The sequence below is a fragment of the Falco rusticolus genome, chromosome 11, assembly GCF_015220075.1.
Source record: "Falco rusticolus isolate bFalRus1 chromosome 11, bFalRus1.pri, whole genome shotgun sequence".
NCBI lineage: Eukaryota > Metazoa > Chordata > Aves > Falconiformes > Falconidae > Falco > Falco rusticolus.
Window position 1 is genome coordinate 11,515,356 of NC_051197.1, and position 22,333 is coordinate 11,537,688.

General features: G+C 42.2%; 1 protein-coding gene across 2 annotated transcripts in view; it reads left to right on the forward strand.

The window, feature by feature from the left end:
• The window catches only part of EIF2B3 (eukaryotic translation initiation factor 2B subunit gamma), a 102,189-nt gene that overhangs the window by 66,055 nt on the left and 13,801 nt on the right, over nucleotides 1–22,333 (forward strand). For both annotated transcript variants that reach the window (XM_037403995.1, XM_037403996.1), the window contains 4 exons: nucleotides 2,676–2,806; nucleotides 3,456–3,649; nucleotides 7,813–7,890; nucleotides 8,598–8,746. In XM_037403995.1, coding sequence (XP_037259892.1) covers nucleotides 2,676–2,806; nucleotides 3,456–3,649; nucleotides 7,813–7,890; nucleotides 8,598–8,746 — 552 coding nt within the window. The remainder of the gene's footprint in view (nucleotides 1–2,675; nucleotides 2,807–3,455; nucleotides 3,650–7,812; nucleotides 7,891–8,597; nucleotides 8,747–22,333) is intronic.

Consider the following 22,333-nt stretch of genomic DNA (forward strand, 5'->3'; position numbering starts at 1 on the left):
CTTTCTTCAGCATATACTGCTTTCTTCAGTATATACAGTCTTACACTTATTTCTCCTTAATATAGGCATGTATAGTTCAGGATTTGATTGTAAGAATTTTTAACACACTAGACCAGAAATATTTTTGGGTTGTTTTCTCCTGAATCTAGGTTACAGGCTAGTTGGTTCTTCCAAACTCCTGCTGATTTTTCTCTCTCTTGATGAAGGGTCTTCAGTCCTATGCCTCCTTTGATTTAAATTCCTTTCCTAGTCCCAGCCAGATGTTTGGTTTCCCCCCTCTGTTGACAGATAATATTCTCACGCTATCACTTCGTATATCCACATTTGCAAGATCTGTCCCAAAAAATTCCCAAGTTTTTGTCACTGAGTGCCTTGCTACATATTTTTTAATACTTTCCAAAGGCAAATTCCTTTAATGTCGCATATAAATTGCTTAAACAGCAAGCAAAGGCAAACCTTCCTGGTTTTCCTTTTCCGGTAAGAAGGGTGGGTTTCTAAGCCACATCTTATGGATGACCCAGAGATTTACTCCACCTTTGCCGAAGGAATGTGGCCAGCACTTCAGAGAATTGCAGGAAAGCTGCAGGAGTTTGGCTAAGAAAGATTAAACCATCAAAAACCAAGCAAAACTTTGTCTTTCCCCCTTTCCACTGCTTTCATTTCCTACCGTGTTGTGTTGTCCTCTGCATCAGACTATTTAAGACTGCCAAATGCTTGGATATTTTATAGGTAATATATCTTATAAATGCCATGGCCAGCCTCTGAGGGAAACACAGGATTGTCGGTTTTGGATGGAGTATAAAACCGAAGCAGGAAATCATTGCTGAATGGCACAGCTGCAGGCAAACATTGTAAGCTAGTAAACTGCCCATCTGCACAGCCACACGTGTGTCAAAGCGCGGGGCCAGGGCAGCCATGGCAGAGCGCGCCTGTAAGTGGTTAGCAGGGAGAAATTTGGTGATTAAAGAATGAAGTGTTTTGCTTCATTACTTCCTGAAATACAGCTATCTGAAGGTGATTATAATCTTATTTTCAAGGAGGAGAGACTGAAGACTAGAGCTTTTCCATATCTGAAATAAACAACAAAAGCAGAATTTCAGATCTGGGGTGGGTTAGATCATCCCACAGGACAGAGGACATGACACAACCTACAGCTGAGGACTGAAAGAAAAGATTGTCAAGTATTTGTAGGGCTGAGTGTTTTGGTCCTTAGGTCTGCTTCACTATCATTTACCTGAACAGTGGCCTGGGCAGGTCATGAGCCACACATTTCTTAAAGTTTGAACTGTTGAAGATCCCCCTTTGCTAGGGATTTTGCCAACCACAATCACTTTCAGGATACTCATTCTAGTACTTTCTGGTTTTTAATTTAACCTTCAGTTAGTTTCTAGTTTTGCCGCCTTCCATTCTTACTCCGCTTTCTTTGCAGGTCATCTTTTCTTGAGTTCCTCTAGCCAAGCCCTCTGTGTTAGTTCTCCCAGTCCTTCCTCTGAAGTTTAGCAATTCCTCTTCTATATGCCAAGTTTGAGTTCGTTTTCCACATGATTTTCCCAAGCACTACCTTAAATAATCCACAATTCAGGAACTAAATGCAGATTGTTAAAATAATAAAACAACAACAATAAAGCTCTTTTAAGACTGTCTCTCATGCACTCCAACTGTAAAAACTATTAATTTGGGAGGGGGGGGGGGATCCAAATACTTTATTGGAAAATAAAATTACTTTTTAATAGTCAAAATTAAATTACCAGGGTTATAATCCCATTGTACAGCAGGCTTTCTACATTGATATTTGTCCACTAGGGAAAGTTTCTCTTGGTTCATTGTAATGTACAAATCAATGCAAGAGGAAAGATAATCTAGTGATTAGGGTCCTTGTTTAAGGCATAAGTGGCTTGGGTTCAAGTTCCTGCTTTATCACGAATCCCTCATGTAATTTCTCTACCTCCTAGTATTGGGGTGTCAATATAGTAAAAGTTGAAGTCTGTGTGCAGGGAAGATGGATGTATTGCTAGCTGAAGCCTTTAGAAGTTTTATGTTCACTGATATATTTTGGATCAGGGCACCTAAAGAGTGTGAAACTTGGGACCTAAACTTGTTAAAATGTGCTGATTTCTGCTGGCTAAAGGGCTGAGTCTTTAAAATGTTCTTGACGTTTCATGTGAGCTGGAGGACATAATTTCATTTAAGGATCTGATATTTCATATATCCTTGAGCATTTCCATATTTTTATCACAAAGAAAATGAGCTGCTTTGGTTTTTCCTCTATAGGCACTTTATTCTCTCTTTTCCTGTCAATCAATGCCATTTTTAAAGCCACTTAAAGTGCATCTCAGTTGTCATTACAGTGTTGGTACTTTCTGCATTCCATCTGCACATGAGCATGAGTTGCAGGGTGATGCTGTATTAAATTGTAGGCATCTCTGTTAAAATATAGGGGAATAAGTTCTGAAGATTAAGCTCTTTCCTTATTTCGAATCTTTCTTTATATTTTAATGCATTAGGGTAGCACATGACCAGTGGACATTGTCTTAGTGCCAGCTGTCTTCGAGTACCTGGCATTTTGATTCGTCCTCATGAAAAATGTGCAAAATGTCCAATAAAGTTATGCAAAGAATATGAAGATATGTAAGGATTAGCATTTGTGGACTTCATGTGTGTATCTCCTTCCCCAGGACTATCACATCTCTCCGGAGTGAACTGATTCCACATCTGGTTAGGAAACAGTTCTCTTCTCCTACATCTTTGCAGCAAGGACTAGACAACAAAGAAGTGGACCAAAAGAAAAAAGAACAAGCATCACTAGGTCAGTCAAAGTCTCAAAGATTTGATGAAGGTTTGAAAGCCTATGTGCTACGGCTGAATTATTGGGTAGAGTTCAGAATTAGTCTGAAGCACTACTTTGGGGATTTGGGTTTTTCCCTTACAGTTTATGATAGCAAAGGTTCTAGTAGATGTCTTTTTCAAACAGTATTGTGCATTTTATAAATATTTTTGTCCCCCCTTATTTTGGTGCAAATGAAAAGCAGATCAGCCAGGCACTCTGTATTCTTTTTTTCAGGAATACAGTATAGGTAAATGCACTTTTGAAAGTATAATTTTAGGAGGGAGTTCCTAAGATTGCATAGGGCAACAGAATAAGCTTTAACCACCCTACACTGGGAACTGGACGGGATCTCAGATCTTGGAATTTATTTTTAGCATTTCCGCTGTCTCCTTGTTTGACCTTGGGCAAAACATTGCATCTGTCCTGATGCTTTGATTCACACCTGCAGAATAAAAATAAGCACTTACTCACTACATGTGATAAAATCTGGTAATGATTGCTGAGTATCTAGCCATTCAGATGATGTGAAACAAAGATTTCCCTTCACCAACAGTATTTTAATAGTATTCTTCTTCAGAAAGTATTTCATTAAATCCTGTCTAACTTCATGCATGTGTGTGTTCTTCAGACATTTATAGTTTCATAAAGGAAGATAATAGCTTGCTGAAACCTGCTCCAGATAACTCTTGTTGGAATGATCATAGAGGAGATATGAATGAAACTCTCCATGAAGGAAAAGTGCGCTGCTACGTCCATATAATGAAAGAGGGACTGTGCTACCGAGTGAATACCCTCGGGTTGTATATTGAAGCTAACCGACAGGTGAGAAAAATACAGAACTGCCACGTGGGAATACAGCAGTAGTTCATGGGATATTTTAGCCTCCAGGAGTAGCTCCCGGTGATACAACAGAGGAGTATGTGGGAACTGAACCAGTGCCATGTTATCTAGGCACATCGCCCTACTGGTTGCGGGATGGGGCCATGAGGCCAGGAAACGGCTCTGTCACTAATTCACTCCATAGCTTTGATTTGGCTAAGAAAACCCCCACCCCACAGACTCTTGAAGGTGGCAAGACCTGCAGCCAAAGAGCCAAGAAGTGTGGAAAATAAGGCTGGAAGTAGCTTTTATAGGTCATCTAATCAATATGGTCCATGTCCTAAAAGCAAGATCAGTTCTGCCTGGACTTTTCCTAACAGATGCTTATCTAAGTGATAATGACAAAGATTATTAATGATTTGCAGGAAGACTTAAACTACCCATACATTCAAACTGCCTAATGCTGTCCATTATGAAAGAATTATTTTAGGAAAAGGTTTCAATACAGTAGCAATCCAGGTAAACACAGAGGTGAAGTGTTGATCCATTTGCAGCTTTCACTTTCACAGTACTGAGAATTCATAAGAGCAAAGATCACAGGATAGGATTAGAGAAATCCTGTACTTGCTAATATGCTGATGATTAAAAGCTTTTAATATGTTTTGGGTTGGTTTTTTTTACTACACTTCATTGCTATCAGGAATGGACAGTTTCCTCTAATTTTGAAAGACCGATAAGGAGTACAGTAGGGAAAGACTCAAGATTTCTGGAAGGGGGACTGGGAGAGCGATAAAGTTGTATTTGGAATCCTGGAAATGGACACTGCCTTGCCTTTGCTGTCAGATTGAGTTGATTTCTTTTCAATAAAATGAATGGATGAATTTATGCAAATTAGAATTGCAGCATGGCAGAGTGAGTTTACACACTGGAGGTCTTTTTCCTTGGTTCCTTTTAGAGGAGCACAGAAATAAAGTGATTTGTTTTGAAGTTAGGGGCATGAGGAAGAGGAGAAAGGCATCACTACTGCCAGAAAGGGAAAACTTTTCCCAAGAATATCAGAAGCAAATGTGCCCAAAGGGTTAAGGGAGAACACTGCTTGCTAGGGGAAGTGTGCGTGTACATTTGGCAGCCACCACTTCAGTAAAAAGTTATTGAGTTAAGCCAGTCAGACTCCATGTGGGTTTTTTTTGTGTTGAGGGTTTTTTGGGGGGTTATTTTTTTTTTTAACCTAAATATTCTACATTTTGGTCAGTTCAGGAAATGTGTTTGCTCCTGGGTGGTACATAGAATTAGTGTTTTGAAATCACATTGGGGCCTTCAACGTTGGAAAGGATTTTCTTTGAATTTTTAACTTTTCCAGAATGGTAAAATTTCTAAGGAAACTATGCGGAGGTAAAACGTAAAATGAAGCTTAATGAGGGGTTGTGAGAAAGGAGTTCCTTTTTTCAGTGCCACTGTATTTTGTTTCTCTTGCTAATCCTCATAAAAGGTACACATTAAATTTTATCTGCTTTTTTTTACCTGTTTTGTTGGTCTCTAAGGAAGACTTTTGGTGTCTTGTTTGCTATTATCTTGGTCTTCGTAGACCAGATTCTGATTCCCTCACTGCAAAGCCAGGACTTATAACTTTGCTGTCCAAAAGGACAGACTCATGGAGCAGTAGCAGTCCAGTCCAGTAGCCGTAGGAAGGAATGGCATCCTAACCCACTGCCCTTCTGGTGAGGAAACACTTTACTCACATCATTTCATTTCCAGCTGGGTTTCTGGATGCCTGCAGCCTGTGTGTGTGGGCAGGTGGGTTCAGGAGGGAGTTATCTTCAATAGCAGGAAATAGTTGCTTTGTAAGATGAATTAAATCCAAACACATCTTAAACCTTCCCTTGACCCAGGCACTCCCTCTGACTCCTGCCCCCTATCTAACCTTCCTTTTCAGAGCAAAATGCTTGAGCTGGTAGTTTTCTTGGGTCACCCCTCAGGCTGCACTACCATTGACTGTTTCTAACAAGAGCTTTGCTCTGGCCAGTAAAATCCTTTATTTATTTCACCACACCACCTTTTCACTGAGGAGGGCAAGAGCTTTTCTTCATTTCTTTCCCTTCCCACAGGGCAACACTGGATAGTAGGAATCTTTCCAGCCTATGCTGTAGGTATGCTTTGGTGTGTGTTCCTCTCTTGGATCTATCAGTTGTGGCTGCCTAGCTGTGTGTCAGGTGAGGACAGCATCCCTTCACCAAGTCATCATCATCCAGGCAGATCAGCCTAGTCTGTGGTGTTCTGGTGAGATGGTGGTTATCTGTAGTGCCTGCACCTTGGACTAAAGGATCTAACCTACTCTTTGTTTTCTAGAAAACATAGTGGGAAGGACCATCTTCAAGATGTAGAGAACTGCAAATGTGGAAATGCCTACCAAGGGCAACAGGCAGCCTGAAATGATAGCTCAGAGGTGTGAGCTCATCTGAGCTCATCTCACTCATCTGAGCTCATCTCACTCATCTGAATGAAGCATAAACTGTGAAAATTCTTATTGTGTGAAAAATAGCACTGTTTATCCATCCTTGCATGCTGGAAGGGAAATGAGCTGGTCATATTAGGAATATCCAATTTCCTGCAAGTATCATCTCATTTGAGATCTTGGGATATTTTTTTCTGATCTGATCCCAACTTCTTCAGATCTGTGGGATCTGCTTCTTAAGGCTCACTCCCAAGCCATCAGCTTTTGTTATCCCAGCTTTCTAAGGAAATTGTTTTACACAATCATACTGTATGGCTCTGCCTCCCTCACCCCGCTGGCCACGCTGCTGGGGATGCAGCCCAGGGCACAGGGGGCTTTCTGGGCTGTGAGTGCACGTGGCTTTGGAAATTGCTGGCAACTCTCAGCCAGATTTAACAGCGCAACAGAGATCTCAAAGATAAGCTTTCCTAAGAGTTCTATAAAAATAGGTGCCTGGGTAAAGAGAGACTTAGTAAGTGCCACTCCTCCCCTCAGGCAAACCCAGTTGCACCATCACTGTGCTGATACTCCATTTGACCTCCCAGATGGACAGTCAGTGCATGCATCCTGGCTGGCCAGACAGCTGTGGAGCTCCACACCAGCCACGGCACACGCAGCCTCAGCCTCTCACTCAGGCATATGATTTGCCCTGACTCAGACCCTGTAGCCCTGATTCATCACTTTGCTGCCTTATGCATCTCCCATGTTTCTTTGACAGCCACCTCTGTCTTACCAAGATGCATACATTGCATCACTGCTGCAAATAACTCTGTACGGCACTGTGTCTGTGCAGTGCTGCAAGAGTCCTACCTCCCCTGTAATCCCCATCCATGCTGTCATCACCTCTCTGGTGTGTGTGACCTTGGCCCCAGCCTGACGCCAGGAGATGCAGAATGCCTCAGGCTGCTCTTTCACCCAGAGAAAGAGGAGTGATGGAGTGATATCCCATCCTCCTACAACGCTGGCTTCCCTTTCTTTTCAGGAGCCAGTTCAAAATTGCTCTCCATGGATTTGTTCTTGGCTACCTCATGGGCTATGTCTCTCTTTATTACCATTGCTGCTTTGTCTGCTTATCTAACACCTGCCTTCTCTTTGTCAAGAGCCTTTTCTTCTGCAGCTTTCTACCATCTGGAATAGCCACTTGATCAGCTTTAGTTGCTTCCTTCTTAAACCTCTGAAATACTTGTTTGTTGCCTGCACCTCAGTGTGCTACCTTATTGAGTGGGCTGAACATAGTCATCTGTTTATGCCAGTTTACTGGTTTATATTTGATATTACTTGCTTCCCTCTCTTGCATTACTGAATGGTGTACACCACACTGAGCTACGTTTGAAATGGCATTGTAGTAATCTACAGGGTGTCACAGTGTTCAGCTGGAGCCAGCCTGCTTGCTGCTGCTGATCCACTGCTTATCTGCAGGTGGGAAGCTGAGTTGAGAGGAGACATGCAGTGCACTGCAGTGGAAGTATACCTGTCCTTTACAGAAGGGGAAGATGATAAATCACACATACCTGGTTGTAGATTTAAAATGCACAAACCTATGTTTTCCTTTAAGTTAAAATGTTTACAGTCAAAGCACTAGTGCAGTGGAAACCAAATTCATCTTTGAGGTGTTTATGTAACATGCAGGTACAGCACTGTCATGTTAACTGGTGATGTGGGTTTTTCCATCCAGGTTCCCAAGCTATTGCTTAATCTGGGTCTGGAAGAGCCACTGGTTCATGGATCTGCACAGATCACCGACAGAGGCATGGTAAGTCTCCCCTTTCCCTGTCTCTGCTCTTTCAATACAGTTTTCATGCCCTTTGCTTCAAGAGCTGCTTCCTAAAATTCAGTCCCACTGTCGGAAGTGAAGCTGGGTTCTGAAGTGTGGAATTACAGTGTAGGTGATCCAGCCCGGAGTCTCCTCGTAGGCTCACTCACGAGTTCCTGCCTTTCATTCTCTGTCTGTAAAAATGTTTGGTAAAAATTCTGTCATGCTCCCAAGTCAGACACTGCAGTCTCTTGTTCCCTAATGGCGTTCATGTTAGTTGAGCAGTTTTGCCTCCCAAAGGATGCCAAACTCAGAAAGGTCAGTAGTTTAGCTCTACTTCTTGCTGAAGCATTTTGGTTGAATACCAGCTTCAAACCTCCTTTTCACAGGTCTCACCGGGCAAACAGTGAAACTAGTGAGTACTAGCAGGGCTGTTCTTACTGTGCTTACCTTACTGTGTGAAGCCTACAGAGCCAGACCAGCTAATGGAGCTTTACCAAGCTAAAGGACCTTGGAAAGACTATCCAACTGCCTGCCTATGGGATGGGCCCAAAATTTATACATCTTTCCTATGCCAAGGATCCTTAGGGTAGAGCAGGGTGCACTTTGATGTGTGCTTGAGACATACATTTTGGAAGAGGTGTATGGAGAACAGATATCAGAGAGCGCCAGGTATTTTTGCCAGTTTCTGTTCTTTTCTTCCCTAGGTTGGATCAGACAGCATCATTGGGTCATCCACACAAGTGGGGGAGAAGACATCCATTAAACACTCCATCATTGGCAGCATGTGTACCATAAAAGACAAAGTTAAGATAACAAACTGCATCATCATGAATTCTGTTACAGTCGAGGAAGGGTATGTCATCTCTTTGTATCTCAGTCCTCTTAATCTGCAGTTTCTTTTTCTAGATAGATTCTGAGTCAATAACTTTTGTCCTTTAAGCGATCCTCAGCCACAACAGTTGATACCAGGGGGGTTGTTTCTAAAGACTAAGTCAGAAATAAGTCTCTGTAAACAGACTACAGATGCACAAATGAAATAAATTAATGAGAGGGATGCAGCTTTGGAACATACATTTCTTCTTTTTTAGAGGAGATCGTATAATCTTCAGAATGTGTAAATAAGTTAAGTGTATGTGTGAGTCTTCATAAGATTGTGTGTCATTCTTCCAAACTTTATTTTAGTGGCTGGGACTACGAGTGTACCAGAAATATTTGAGGCACAAAGCGTATTTTAAAGCAGTACACTTACCAACTAGAAACATTACAGCTTCACCTAAAATGTCATTTTCTTTGGCCCTTTTTTGTCATCTTGCAGTTTTGCTTTACCATTGCATGTGCTGAGTAATAGAATAAATTAATAATTTTTTCAAAGGGAAAATCTGCCAGCTAGTAGAGGTTTCCCATGCATTAAAGACACTACCTAAATAGGTAGCCTTGAGCTTTACATTTCCAAATGTGGGAAGAGTGGCCTATCTGTAATTGTTGATGTCTGCATGCCCCCATCTTTCCATACGTGCTGGCTTCCTGTGGATGTCAGTGGAAAGGAAACTGCTGATTGAGTCTGTGCAGGCCTGTATAAATTCGCTGCTCCTTCATGGCTTGAGGTTTGCTTAGGGCCTCAGGAAAAAGGCCAAACTCTTAAAAAATGCCAAGTTGGCTCTTAAAGTTGCATATCTGAAAAACAAAAAACCCCAAAGGATGTGGGGTCTATGGAGGATACTACTGTTACATAACTAAATTACAGGTAAGTATGGTACCTTACTGCCAAGTGTTTTCCTTTAATAGAAATCCACAGTAATTTCAAGCACATCATAAATCAGAATTCCATTGAGTATAGAAAATAGCTGGTTTCCAGTTCAATTGCAAATAGATCCAGTATGGCTGTATCACAAGCACTGCTGTCATAAGAAGTACGGGAACCTTTCTCGTTTGATCATGAGACTCTGTCATTTTGATTGATGAATTGATGCCACAATCGTAGTGGTATGGTTTTGCATATGAGGTGAGCGGCTCTACCATTAAATCACAGTGGCAGCTAAGTATATAAATAGTGCTATGTTTATGAAGAGTCCCAAATCAGCATGTGTTTGCCTGCACTGTTATATAGTATTATTCTCTTCTAAATCCTAAATTCAGCTCAGAGTCATTATCTTAAGCATTCCACAAAATTCCACAAGCGTCATAAAGATGGTGATAAATTATTTTTTTAGAGGGATAAACTAACTTTTGGGGTAACATTTTTATGAATTTCTGGAAAACAATGTCATCCCTAGTCACTCTTGGTGAAAACAATGTAGCTACCATTGAGTAAAAAACCTCATAGTCCCCAGGGTTTACCCCCTTTAGTTGCTCTGTGGTTACTGCACACTGATGCACTGGAGTAAAATTTGTAATTATTGCTTTCCAGCCAGAATTAAGGCTATAGACCAGGGAGCTTTATTTCAAAGCATACTGTAATTCATATTGTGTAGATCTGTACAGATACTAAGCTCATAAAGTATTTCTTATTGCATCATGGTAAGTCTTAAACTTAGAGGGGTATGAAGTCATGCATACACAGGTAGTGAGATACAGAAATATTCTAGCTGCTGAGTTTTGTTGAAGGAAGTCTTGCTTGTAACAGTGAAGAACTTCTATGTATTTTGACCCTCTTTCATGACTTGCATTAAATCTGATAGATATTTTTTTTAAATGCTAATGACTTGCACGTGTTGATGGGTCCATTTGCAACAGGTGGATAAATTATATGTGGTTTTGCTTTAAACCTCCTGCAGTGGAGAACTTCTCTTTACAAACATCTCTTCTCCCAGGTGTCTCTAAAATAACTCAGGCTTTATCTAATCAGTGACTTCAGAAAACATCTTGGACTTTAATTGGAAAGTCAGTATATATGTTGGCTGATATAGGTCAAAATGAGCATAATAAAATGCCTTAACAGAACTGATTCATTTTTTTGTTGCATAGCAAATGTCTGACAAATAAGCCAATTTTAACAGGTCTAAGGTATTATATATTAGAAACTTCTGGAACTGCACTGAGAAGTGGATAAAAACTGTATCATTTAAAGAATATACATTTTAATGATGACATGAGCAGCTCCATCAACTAATGGACTGCCTGTAGTCAAATGTGAGTGGTAGCTGAAGGCCAGGGCCAGCAGTGTTCATTGCAATAATACCAACTTGAAGCAGTAGGCTGAAAAGGCTGCAGTAGGGCCCATATTATGGAAAAGACAAAGCTATTTACATAACTCAGAGAAGAAAGAGAGAACAAGTAAATGGTTTCTGAAAGTCAGGAGACTGGAAATAACCAAATGCAAAAATTGGTCTGCATTCTAAGGTCATTTATGAAGACCTATGATTATACATGGCACTGCCTCGGTAAGGTAATTCCCTTACCACTTCCATCACCTCTAGCTTCTTTGGGTTGAATCTTACCTTTCTTTTTCTTTTTTCTTTTTTCTTTTTTTTTTTTTTTTGCCCCAACTCAGCTGCAAAAGTGATCAGCAACTTCTGTTCACTATGTCAACATAGAGGAAAAAAAAAGAAAAAAAAAAACAACTAAAAAAGAGGTGAAGTTTTATCTCTTGATGATTTTACTGCAACGTGATTTGAGGATCCTGTGCCATAGTTCCCTTGGCTTCAAGATCCACAAATTACATCTCCGAACCAGAAAAAGGTTTTGAATAGCCTTACCACATTTGATACCAGCTTCTGAAATGGATAAATAGATTCTTTCTGGGCAAATGGGAACACCACAAGGTGCTGTGCTTTAGAACAAAACTAGGTTCCTATTGTTAGATTGGCTCACTATTGGAGAAACAGAGGTTATGACCTAAATGATGATGATCTTCCCAGCTGAATAGATGAAGGGAACAGGGTTAGCTTAGACAGTGCCATTGCATACTCTTTGTAAATTATGATCTGTTCTCTAACAACGGCTAGTGTGTTTGATACTGTGAAGGACCCAGTAGCAGGGTTTTTTTGTTTTCTGTGGTGTGTAGGACTTCACAGGAGACATATATAATGTAACAGAAGTGATTTGAGTAGATGTGAATCCCTCCCTTAGAAGAGATTGCAGGGGATTAAAGAAGTTGGGGGCAAAATAATTGGTAGTCCTTTCTTAATGTGTTTCCCACTGTGCAGCTAATTCTTCCATCAATGAGACAATAAAATAGTGAAGATTACATATGTGCTGAATGATGGACATACTTGACCAAGCTGTGAGGGATGTAATTTATACAACAGCACAAGTGCTGATAGATGCTGACTGCTCGGGTGACAGGCTGCAGTGGGGAAATGGTTCTTGTTTCCCTCTGGACAGCTCCCCAGAGCTCAGTGACAAATGACTGCACTGAGTTACATAGTTGGAGAAAATCTACTAATTGAGCTGGAATTATAGGTCACTTGAAAACTCTGTATATCTGAATGCTCCTGCAGTAGCTGTACATGTCCTCAGTCTCTACAGCAGCTTGGAGCTGCTCCTTCTGTTCAGTTTGCGCTAGAGGTGGTGCAGTAGAGCAGAGCCCTGGATTGCTGTCTTTGGTGCAGGAGTCCCCTCATTACAGCTTGCTTGCAAAGGAGCAGTCTGTAACACTGGCAGACTGACTGAAGCTGGTTATGTAGGGAGATTGTGCCATCTGCAAGTGGAAGGTGATGTCTCTGATAGATTTACACACACACACGCACCCCCAATGAGCAAGGCTGCCCAACTGGTAACAACAGATGTGGAGAAGGCTGAAGTACTCAACAACTTTTTTGCCTCAGTTTTCACTGGCAATATCTCTTCCTACACCTCTTGAGTGGATGGACCACAAGATGGGGGCTGTGGAAGCAAAGTCCCCCTGCTGTAAGAGCTCAGATTCATGACCACCTATGGAACCTGAACATACAGCAGTCTATCTATGGGAGCTGGCACAGTGGATGCATCCCAGAGTCCTGAGGGAATTGACTGATGTAGTTGTCAAGCCACTCTCTATGATATTTGAAAAGTCATGGCAGTCAGATGAAATCCCTGGTGACAGGAAAAGGGAAACATAGCACCCATTTTTAAAAATGGTGGGAAGGAGGACCCTGGGAACTACCAACCTCAGTGTCAGACTCACCTCTCTGCCTGGGAAGATCATGGAACAGATCCTCCTAGAAACTGTGCTAAGGCAGATTCAGGACAGGGAGGTGATTCAAGACAGCCAGCATGGCTTCACCAAGGGCAAATCCTGCCTGACCAACCTGGTGGCCTTCTATGATGGAGTGACTACATCAGTGGACAAGGGAGGAGCTACAGATGTCATCTATCTGGACTTCTGTAAGACCTTTGACATGGTCCCTCACAGCATCCTTCTTTCTAAATTGGAAAGATCTGGATTTGATGGGTGTACTGTTAGTGGATGAGGAATTGGTTGGATGGTCGCATCCAGAGGGTAGTGATCAACAGCTCAATGTCCAGATGGAGATCGGTGACAAGTGGTGTCCCTCAGGGGTCCGTACTGGGACCAGTACTGTTTAATATCTTCATCAATGACATAGACAGTGAGATCAAGTGCACCCTCAGCAAGTTTGCAGGTGACACCAAGCGGAGTGGTGTGGTTGACATGCCTGAGAGATGGGATGGCATTCAGAGGGACCTGGACAAGCTTGAGAAGTGGGCCCATGTGAACCTCATCAGGGTCAACAAGGCCAAGTGCAAGTTCCTGCACCTGGGTCAGAGCAACCCCTGGTATCAATACAGGCTGCAAGATGAAGGAATTGATAACAGCCTTGCTGAGAAGGACTTGGGGGTATTGGTGGATAAAAAGGTTGACAGGAGCCGGTAATGTGTGCTCGCAGCCCAGAAAGCCAACTGTGTCCTGGGCCGCATCAAAAGAAGTGCAACCAGCAGGTCAAATGAGGTGATTCTGCCCTTCCACTCCCCACTGGTGAGACCCCATCTGGAGTACTGCAACCAGCTCGGGAGCCCTCGGCACAGGAAAGACATGGACCTGTTGGAGCGGGTCCAGAGGAGGGCCACAAAAATGGTCGGAGGCATGGAACACCTCTCCTATGAGGAAAGGCTGAGAGACTTGAGGCCATTCAGCCTGGAGAAAAGAATGCTCCAGGGAGACCTTATTGCGGCCTTTCAGTACTTAAAGGGGACTTATAAGAAAGATGGGGATACACTTTTTTGCAGGGCCTGTTGTGATAGGACAAGGAATAATGGTGTTAAACTAAACAGAGGGTAGATAAGACTAGGTTATAAGGAAGAAATTCTTTACGATGAGGGTGGTGAAACACTGGAGCAGATTGATTGCCCAGAGAGGTGGTAAATGGCCCATCCCTGGAAACATTCAAGGTCAGGTTGGACAGGGCTCTGATCAACCTGATCTACTTGAAAATGTCCCTGCTTATTGCAGAGAGTTGGACTAGATGACCTTTAAAGATCCCTTCCAACCCAAACTATTCTATGATTCTGACTCCACTCTGATCTGTCCATAAAACAGAAATTACTGCTCTTGGAGCTTGCAGATGATCTTGCAACAAATTATGCTGACCTGAGCATGGTAATTGTTTCATTTAGTATACTTGGGCACACTCAGCTTCCTTGAAATGAGACCTAGATATGGGTGGATGCATTTAGTTTTAGGTTCCTGTTTTGGATTTTCTTTTGGCTGTTGGGTTGTTGGGGTTTGGTTTTTTTCAGACATTGGCTTTATTTTTACCAGTTTTGTCATTTTACTTAGTTTGTTAGCTTCTGGCAGCAGGAACATCTAGATGCTGTAGTTATACAGGACCTTGTGCCAAAGTGCTCTGAACGTGCAAATAGTAGTAGTGTGAAAAGCATGTTGAATCCTTTATTCAATCCCTGCAGATAAAGTTTTTGAAATCTCTTATTTGTTAGTAAAACTATCTCAGTGTATACAGTTACTGAAAGGAACTTGGCCATTTTGATGTGTGCGCACAGTATATTCTTCTTCCTTGGTCATGGAAAATTAACGTTTCCCTGGGAAAGATTCAAGAGATAGGACTACAGTATGGAAAAAAACCCACCCTGATCTTTGGACTGTTTAGAGGTTAGTTGAGGAGGCAAGCATGAAAAGGTCAGATAAATACCGAGTCCACAGTAATTCATGTTTTGAAATGGTCTTGATTGGCATGCTGGCAGTCAGAACCATAGGAGCTCTGTGGCAGATTTAGTCTCTGAAATGAAGTATTTTTTTGCTTTCCTTTTTTCAAGGAAATGCATGAAAGCATACTGCTTCAAGTGATATCTTTATGGAAATCATAAATAGGCTGCTGTGATTATCAGAGAGTGTGACAGCAAGATGCAAACGGACCAAGATTAGCATCAAGATTTCACCTCCACAGCTAGGAAGTACCAGGGAAGCTCAACCTGTTTCTCTATAATTTTGTCAGAAAAACTGCTCATTGGGGATGATTGGTTTTGGACAATGGAAAAGATAAATGAAATGTCTGATCACCTGCCTGGCACAGACCAGAGAACTTCAAGCAATACCTGCTGAGTTGAACTTAGCAGCTGTTGACTTTAGAAGATGGTGATCTTCATTTGAAAGTCAGGAACAATTAGAGGTCTATTGACCATCTCAGGAATCTGTTCCAATGTTCATTTTAGTCTCCCTGCTTCCATTTGTAATGTATAGAGACACATCTCTGTTCCCGAGTGTTTTACAGTCTGCAGTCAGAGATGCTTTGTGTGGCACAGAGGCTTGCCGGCACAGGTGTAATTTGTGGGATGTTAGAATCACAAGCTCTGATGGGCAGGTACTGCCTTCCTCTGGTATTTACATTGCTGACATTTAACAGTTCTCTGGCTGGAACTCTGCAAGGTTTCCCCTTTGATTGTATAACGGTGTCTTTATCCTGGCATCCATCGTGTGGATATACTTTGATGTGATGTCTCAAAAGATTCCTCACCCTTTAACTCCTCAAGCTGTATCCCCAAACTGGGAATAGTAGTGTGAGAAGGAGAGGGTTCCTTCCAGAAAGGAATTTGCAGCACACGGTTCCAGATAGCCTGATGCAGTGGGCAGTCTGAGTTCAGGAACAGTAAGACTGGGGTTGCAGATGTGACTGAGATTATCATGTGTGGGTGTACAAGGGCAGGAACTACTGAACAATAACCTCGTCTCCTTCTTATGTTTGTAAAGCTTTCAGCCTGTTGTTGGAAGTACATAAAAACATACTACCCAAAAAGAACTACTGAAATTCCCCGTATGACTCACTGCTAAGCTTACCTTTTGGAAACGGAAGGAGTTAAAAAGAGAAGCAGATATGGTTTGGGTCAGGCTGCACATAATGGCAGCAAACTGCAGAGCGTTGCAGCATCAGGGAACTTGGAATGCAAGATGGGTGACACCGAGCGTGGCAGATTACGGAAACTGCAGGGAGGTGTTCTGAATATTGAGGACAGAGGGAGAGGTAGTTGAGTCCTACAGGGAGGTGTGGTAAACCTCAGGGAGATCTGACTCCTTGGGCAGAAAGAATAGGCTGGATTAAAAATTTGTGTGAAGGACCAGGTTTATGGAGGAAGGACTGGCACCAAACATTTGTGTCAGCCAAAACTAGCATCTTCCTTGTTCAGTCATGTGAGGACAGCAAGTTGTGTGTTGGATTTTGTTAAAGGTGTTCTGGCTACCTGTGTGAAAGTAGATGGCACAGATGCTGTAACATTACTCAGTGAGGGGACTGGAGAGACCACGTGTGACTGGTTAAAGCCACCCTAGTTTACCACATGTCTCCAATTTATTGCTACTTTCTATGAGAAAATGTACAAAGGAAGAAAACAACAAGCAAGCCGAGCTGGATTGACTACTAACTGCAGATTGATTGTGAAGTTTATTGGTTGTTTCCTCAATAGTGCCAAATCAGCACCTGATGTAGAAAGAGTCCGTGGTTTGAAGCAAGTTCTAATTAAAACCAGGATGGAATTGAGCCTTTATAGGGGTTCAGCACATAAGTAGTCTTTTTCCCCTTGGATAATGGCAGTACAAAGGAATGATCCTATTGCCAAGGCAGCATTTGTTGAAATTGTAAAATATATTTTACAGTACATTCCCTCGTGAGAAGGAATGAGGAGATGAAGTTGTTTCCAGCACCATAGCTTGCAAAGTTGGAAATAAAGATTTTCTTATGCTGAGATTCCCAAACATTTTCTACCTTGAACCTTTTTTAAGATGGCTGTTTTCTTCTGGACACTTTGTCTCACACCACCAATTGCCCCCCTGCCCTGTGCTAACCCTAGAAAGAAGAATGAGTTTAGAATAGATAGCGCAGAAAGCGCATAGGAAGTGAGAACTTGATTCAGAGAAAGCACATGATCAGCCTCAGTGTGTATATATGCAGGAAGTATATCATGGATATGGATAAACATCGGTGTATGAAGAAAGCTAGGCTTTGGCTGTAAAAAGAGCTCTTATTTGTCTCATGTAGCAGTTATGTTCTGTCCTTTCTGTCACACCTCTTGGTTTTAAATTGTTTTTGGTCAGGAACCATAATTTCACTCTACTATTTAATTCAAGTCACATGCTGTATAAGATACTGAATAGAGACAACTGAGACAACCTCTGTCTGGCAGAGTTTGCTTTCAGGAAGACAAATTGAAGAAGAGAAGGCAAGCTAGGAAACCAGTGGGCAGGAACCAGTTGAGCTACCGGCAGGGACAGTTTTCAGCTACTTTCAGCTGAAGTCAAATTCTACTATATCTAATGTATTTAGGATATTTCTCATATAGTACCTGTTATCTTGTGAATGTCTGAACCATTATTACTAGCCACTCTTTAAAAAAAAAAAAAAAAAAAGTTGTTTTCTGGCTAGCTTCCTGGTACATCACTCAGTCTTAAATAAATCACCTGTTCTTTAATCTCAGATGCAGATGTTTCTCTGATAGTGCAGGGAGCTCTTCCCAATTTTCCAAACATCTTGTACATCCAATGTTGAACTCAAAGCACAGGTCAACTCTGAAAAGTAGCATTTTAAAACATCCCCTCTCATTCTGCTGATCTGCTTCTCCAGGTAGCCAGAGTTATGTCTGACCTCAGAGCTATAAATAAGCCTCTGCCTCTTGCTAGCCACATGGGTTTAATTCAAAGAGTATGAAGATTTTCCACAAGCAACTGATTTTTGTTGGGTTTTGGTGGGAATCTGGGTGTGAGTGTCTCTGGTACTCTTGAAAATCTTCCCCAACCTGTGTATGGAAAAGGCAGAAGTTATATTGTGCCAGAATTGTGCCTGTAAGCTCCTAAGGGGACCGTGGGGTTGAACAAGTTTGGCTTCGCTCTAAAAAGCTAGGCTCGGATTGTAAGGGTGACGTTTAGAAAATCCTTTTCCTTGTCAACCTAGCCCGTATGATACAGAAGTTGATTTAACCAATAATGTCCTATGGAGGGCTATAGCTCTCAAGCCAGAATTGCCCTTGAAACACCCCAGAGATTCTTCTACCGCAGAGTCTTTCTACTCTGCATGCCAGTTACCCCACTCAGTTTGTGTCAGCTAGTGATTCTCACTACAGTATAGCTAGCAAACCCAGAGGGAAGTGAACATGTAATTTTTCTGCTTTTTTACCTTCACGTAGATATCAGTAGCTTTTCCTGGGCATCAGCCGAGTATCTATAAAATCATGCAGGACATGGCCCTCCAACTCTGCGAAAGAGAATCTGGAGGGAGGGAGGTCGGTTTTCCTGCGTGTGGGTTTCCTGGTGTAAAACTCCTTGCAGCATAGTTTTGCTGAAGTGTGCAAAACCAAGCTTGCAGCTACATAAAAGGCCACCAATTTGTTTGTTCCAAGATCAGCTGGATTTAGCTGAAGTTTCAGAGGTGAGGTGCAACCTTCCAGACGACCTCCCCCAGCAGCCTAAGTTTCACTTAATAAAACACATTAAGGTAGGTTTGAGGCAATCCTTTAAGGTCAGTTGAACTTTCACTGGAAAATACGAGTGCTGGCAAGTATATGCAAGATGTAATGCAAAATGTTTAGGGTGTGGGGAAGAAGTGTAAAGGAGCCATACCACAGTGATGAGCTTGGCTAGAAAAGAGACATGAAACAAGTTCCTTAGTGAAAACACCCTCAGAGACGGGTGAAGAATTTAGTGGGGTTGGTAGAATGATTTTGTTACCCCCAAGGGGGAAAATAGGAGATCAAAGCCCAAATTCACTTAAGAATGCGTGCTTTGAAATGTATCTATAAATTATAGCACATACTGCTGGCATCTATTGTAGTCTTTGGTATTTACTTGAGTGTATAACATGAGATTCACAGTGCCCTGAGTTCGCGAGTAGAGTTGTGTTCGTGTAAAAAAGTATTGGTGTGTAAAACGTGTTGGTGAAGGCAACATTTTGGGTTCCCAGGTTTCCTAGCAGTGTTTTTGCCTCTTCCCTGTTTTCCCATGGTCTTTGTGCCACAACCCTGTGATCATGTGTCCCAGCCACCAACTCACCAGCTAAAGGGGCATTCATTGAGGGGTTGCTGGTAGGTTTTAGAGCTCTACCTGCCTCCTTGCCACCTCTCAGTGTTATTAAGATGCCGGTTGTGGCTGTTATCTTCTTGGTCAGGGCAGAATGGGATGTTGCTCCCAGGGGAATCCACAGCTGTTACCCCTCAGTCAGCAGAGTAGCTGCCGAGGCATGTCACCCTTTGCTTTTAACTCCTGAATCAGTCTCTCCGTTTCGTAGCTCATCTGGAAGAGCAAGAGACCTGACTTCTTGGCATGGCAGAGCAGTACCAACAAGCTGTCCCAAGCTTTGTGCTCCAGGCTCTTTCTTCCTCATGAGTGTATAGTTTTAAGAGTTGCATTTTAGACACCTCATTTGCTTTGCTGCCCAACAGAGATTATGTCGGGGTTTTGGCACAATTGGATTAAACTAGCAGACCTGGATAACTTCCATTGGCATTTCAGGAGATTTGCTGTAAGGCAAACCTGTGACATTCATACCTTCCTAAGCTTGCACAACTAGGGCGAGAGCTGCAGTTGAGGTCTTGACCTCAGTTACTTAAGCCCCTTTCTCCCAGGAGCGTTCATCACTTTAATCACAGAGTCCTAAATAATCAGTGGGTAGCCTGTAATTAGGGGGTTGTGTCTTGGACTCCTGCAGCCTGCTCCTGGTGTGCTGAGCGCTGCGTATTTTGATTTCCCGTTCCCTCAAAGGATGTTTGATCTCAGATTTACACTTTAGAAAATTAAGAAGGGTATGGCACCTCAGTCCCCTGGCAATCTTCCTACTTTCAGTGGTAGGTGCCTTGCTTTTCCTAAGTATTGCAGTGCTGCAGCGATTGACACACTTGATTTAAGAGTTTGATTTATAGACTGATACTCAGCCTGAAAGTCAGCAGTTCCAGGGCTGCGTAAATCAGCCTGTCTCTGGGACTAATACTTCCTTATTTATAATTTCGACAGGAGATGGAATTCTTTCTCAATTCTTTACATTTCTTTCAGATGTAATCGACCACCCTGTCCTTTGGTTTAAAGCTATGTGACTTTGCCACAAATAGAGGGAGGGGAAAGTAAGCCGAGTCCAGGAATTGCTGTGCTATAAAAGCTCCATATTGTATGCTCTTGGACTTTGCTTTCTCCCAGCTTCCTTCAAGCCCACACAAGAGATGGACTTGAGGTTTTTTGGCTTTCTTCCCCTCCCCCCTCCCTCCATACATACGCTGACCTTTTAGAAAAATAAATAAAAGATAAAGAAGGACCTGGAATGTTGCAGAATGTGTGTACATTTTGCTCTCTGTTGTTTTCTGCTGGGATTAGTTGTTTACAATGGGGGAGAGAGGGAGGGCAGAGGAAGGGAGGTCTGTGGCCTTAACTGAAATTAGTGGCATTTCAGAGTGATCTTGTTAGGTGGTCTGCAGTTTAAAGACCTAAATCCTTGTAATCCCCCCATGCCTCCTTGGCCACTACTCCTTTTACTCTTGTTCTCTCACTTTCAAAAAAAAAAAAAAAGTCTGCCCCTCTCTCTCTCTCTCTTTCCTTCTCAGATACAGGCGCGTAACATACATGCATGCATGCGTGCACAGACACAGACGTACATGCACACTCTCTCTCATATGCTTCCATTCTCACATTGTACCTGTATAACAAATTAATGTCTTAGCTACATCTGTTCCCACTACAGGACTGGGCTTGTAAAATGGTCTCTCTAGAATGCAGACGCACACTGAATATTTTTATTTATTTTCTGAAAAACACCCAGCTGCCAGACTTTCAGTTTGTGATTACACTTAAAACAAATTCAAATTGAAATTTCAGCCATAAATCAAATGCCCCAAATTAGTTCCTCTTGTGGGTTTGAACATGCTCTTTGGATTTTAAGGTCAGAAGATATCCGTTTTCACCGTGCTGAAAAGTTTAAAAATATACTACATTTTTGGAAAAAAAAAAATATGGTTTGCATTATAAAGCAGTACATCAAGAGTGCACGTATGCGCACACACAACAGTGTCGATGAAGCTGGATGCTGTTGGAGCACCTTTGAGGACTAATAGCACCTAATTGTTAAGCAAGGCAGGAACCCCGGTGGCTGTTTAGCCAGGAAGAATAGAGTACCCTGAGATGTGATATTTACCCTGTAAGAGAATAAAAGTTTATTCCTTACTCTTCAACTTAAAAAAATAGTAAAAATTAAATAAACACACAAAATACTTCTCTTGGCAGGCTTTATAACATACTTTTTTTAAAAAAAAAAAAAAAGGCATTTACAAGTGGTTTCAAAATGGCTGTGTTACATCTGTCAGCGGGTGAAGGGAACACCCACAAATTGTGTTTTTATCTCTTGAAGTTTTGTTCCACTTGAGCAATAAAAGTCGGATTCGCTGCTGGTTTGTGTGATTGGGGTAATCTGAGCGTTGAGTATGGTTTTAAAACTTCGGCAGTTGGTTGGGTTTATAAGTTTTAAGAAACTCCTGGGGTGGCAGAGTTCTTGGGGTTTGTTTTACCTTGGCACTGGCGAAGGGGTGGTTTGTGAGCACCTGGCACAGACAAGTTCATCTTGGTTCCCCAGCCTGTCCCTCCCATCAAATGGTTTGGCAGGAACCTCCCTTATCTTTGATGTTAATGTCATCAGCACTTTCTTGGTTACAAAGCTATTCTTTCTCCAGGAGTTGAAAAACTATCCCCAAGTAAAGCTCTGAACACACATCCAGTATTCTCCAGCCTGAACTCCAGACCAGCAGCTTAAATCCTTTTTCTGTTGGGGAATATCCTCCTGCGTGAGGATAATGCTGAGAGGTGTAGTGTACTCATGGTTGCTGTCATGCTTAGAAGAAGTGATAGATGGTGGGAACCTAAAAGTTTGCAGGGGAAGCTCTCGTCCAACTGGCTCGAAGCGGTGGAGGAGGAGGTATTTTGGAGTGTGCATTTTGGATGGGAGCCATTTCAGTGGGAAATGAGCAACCTCTTATCGCCTTCACTAGTCCTTTTGAAAGCCAAGTCAGGATGGCAGCGGTGGACCGTCCT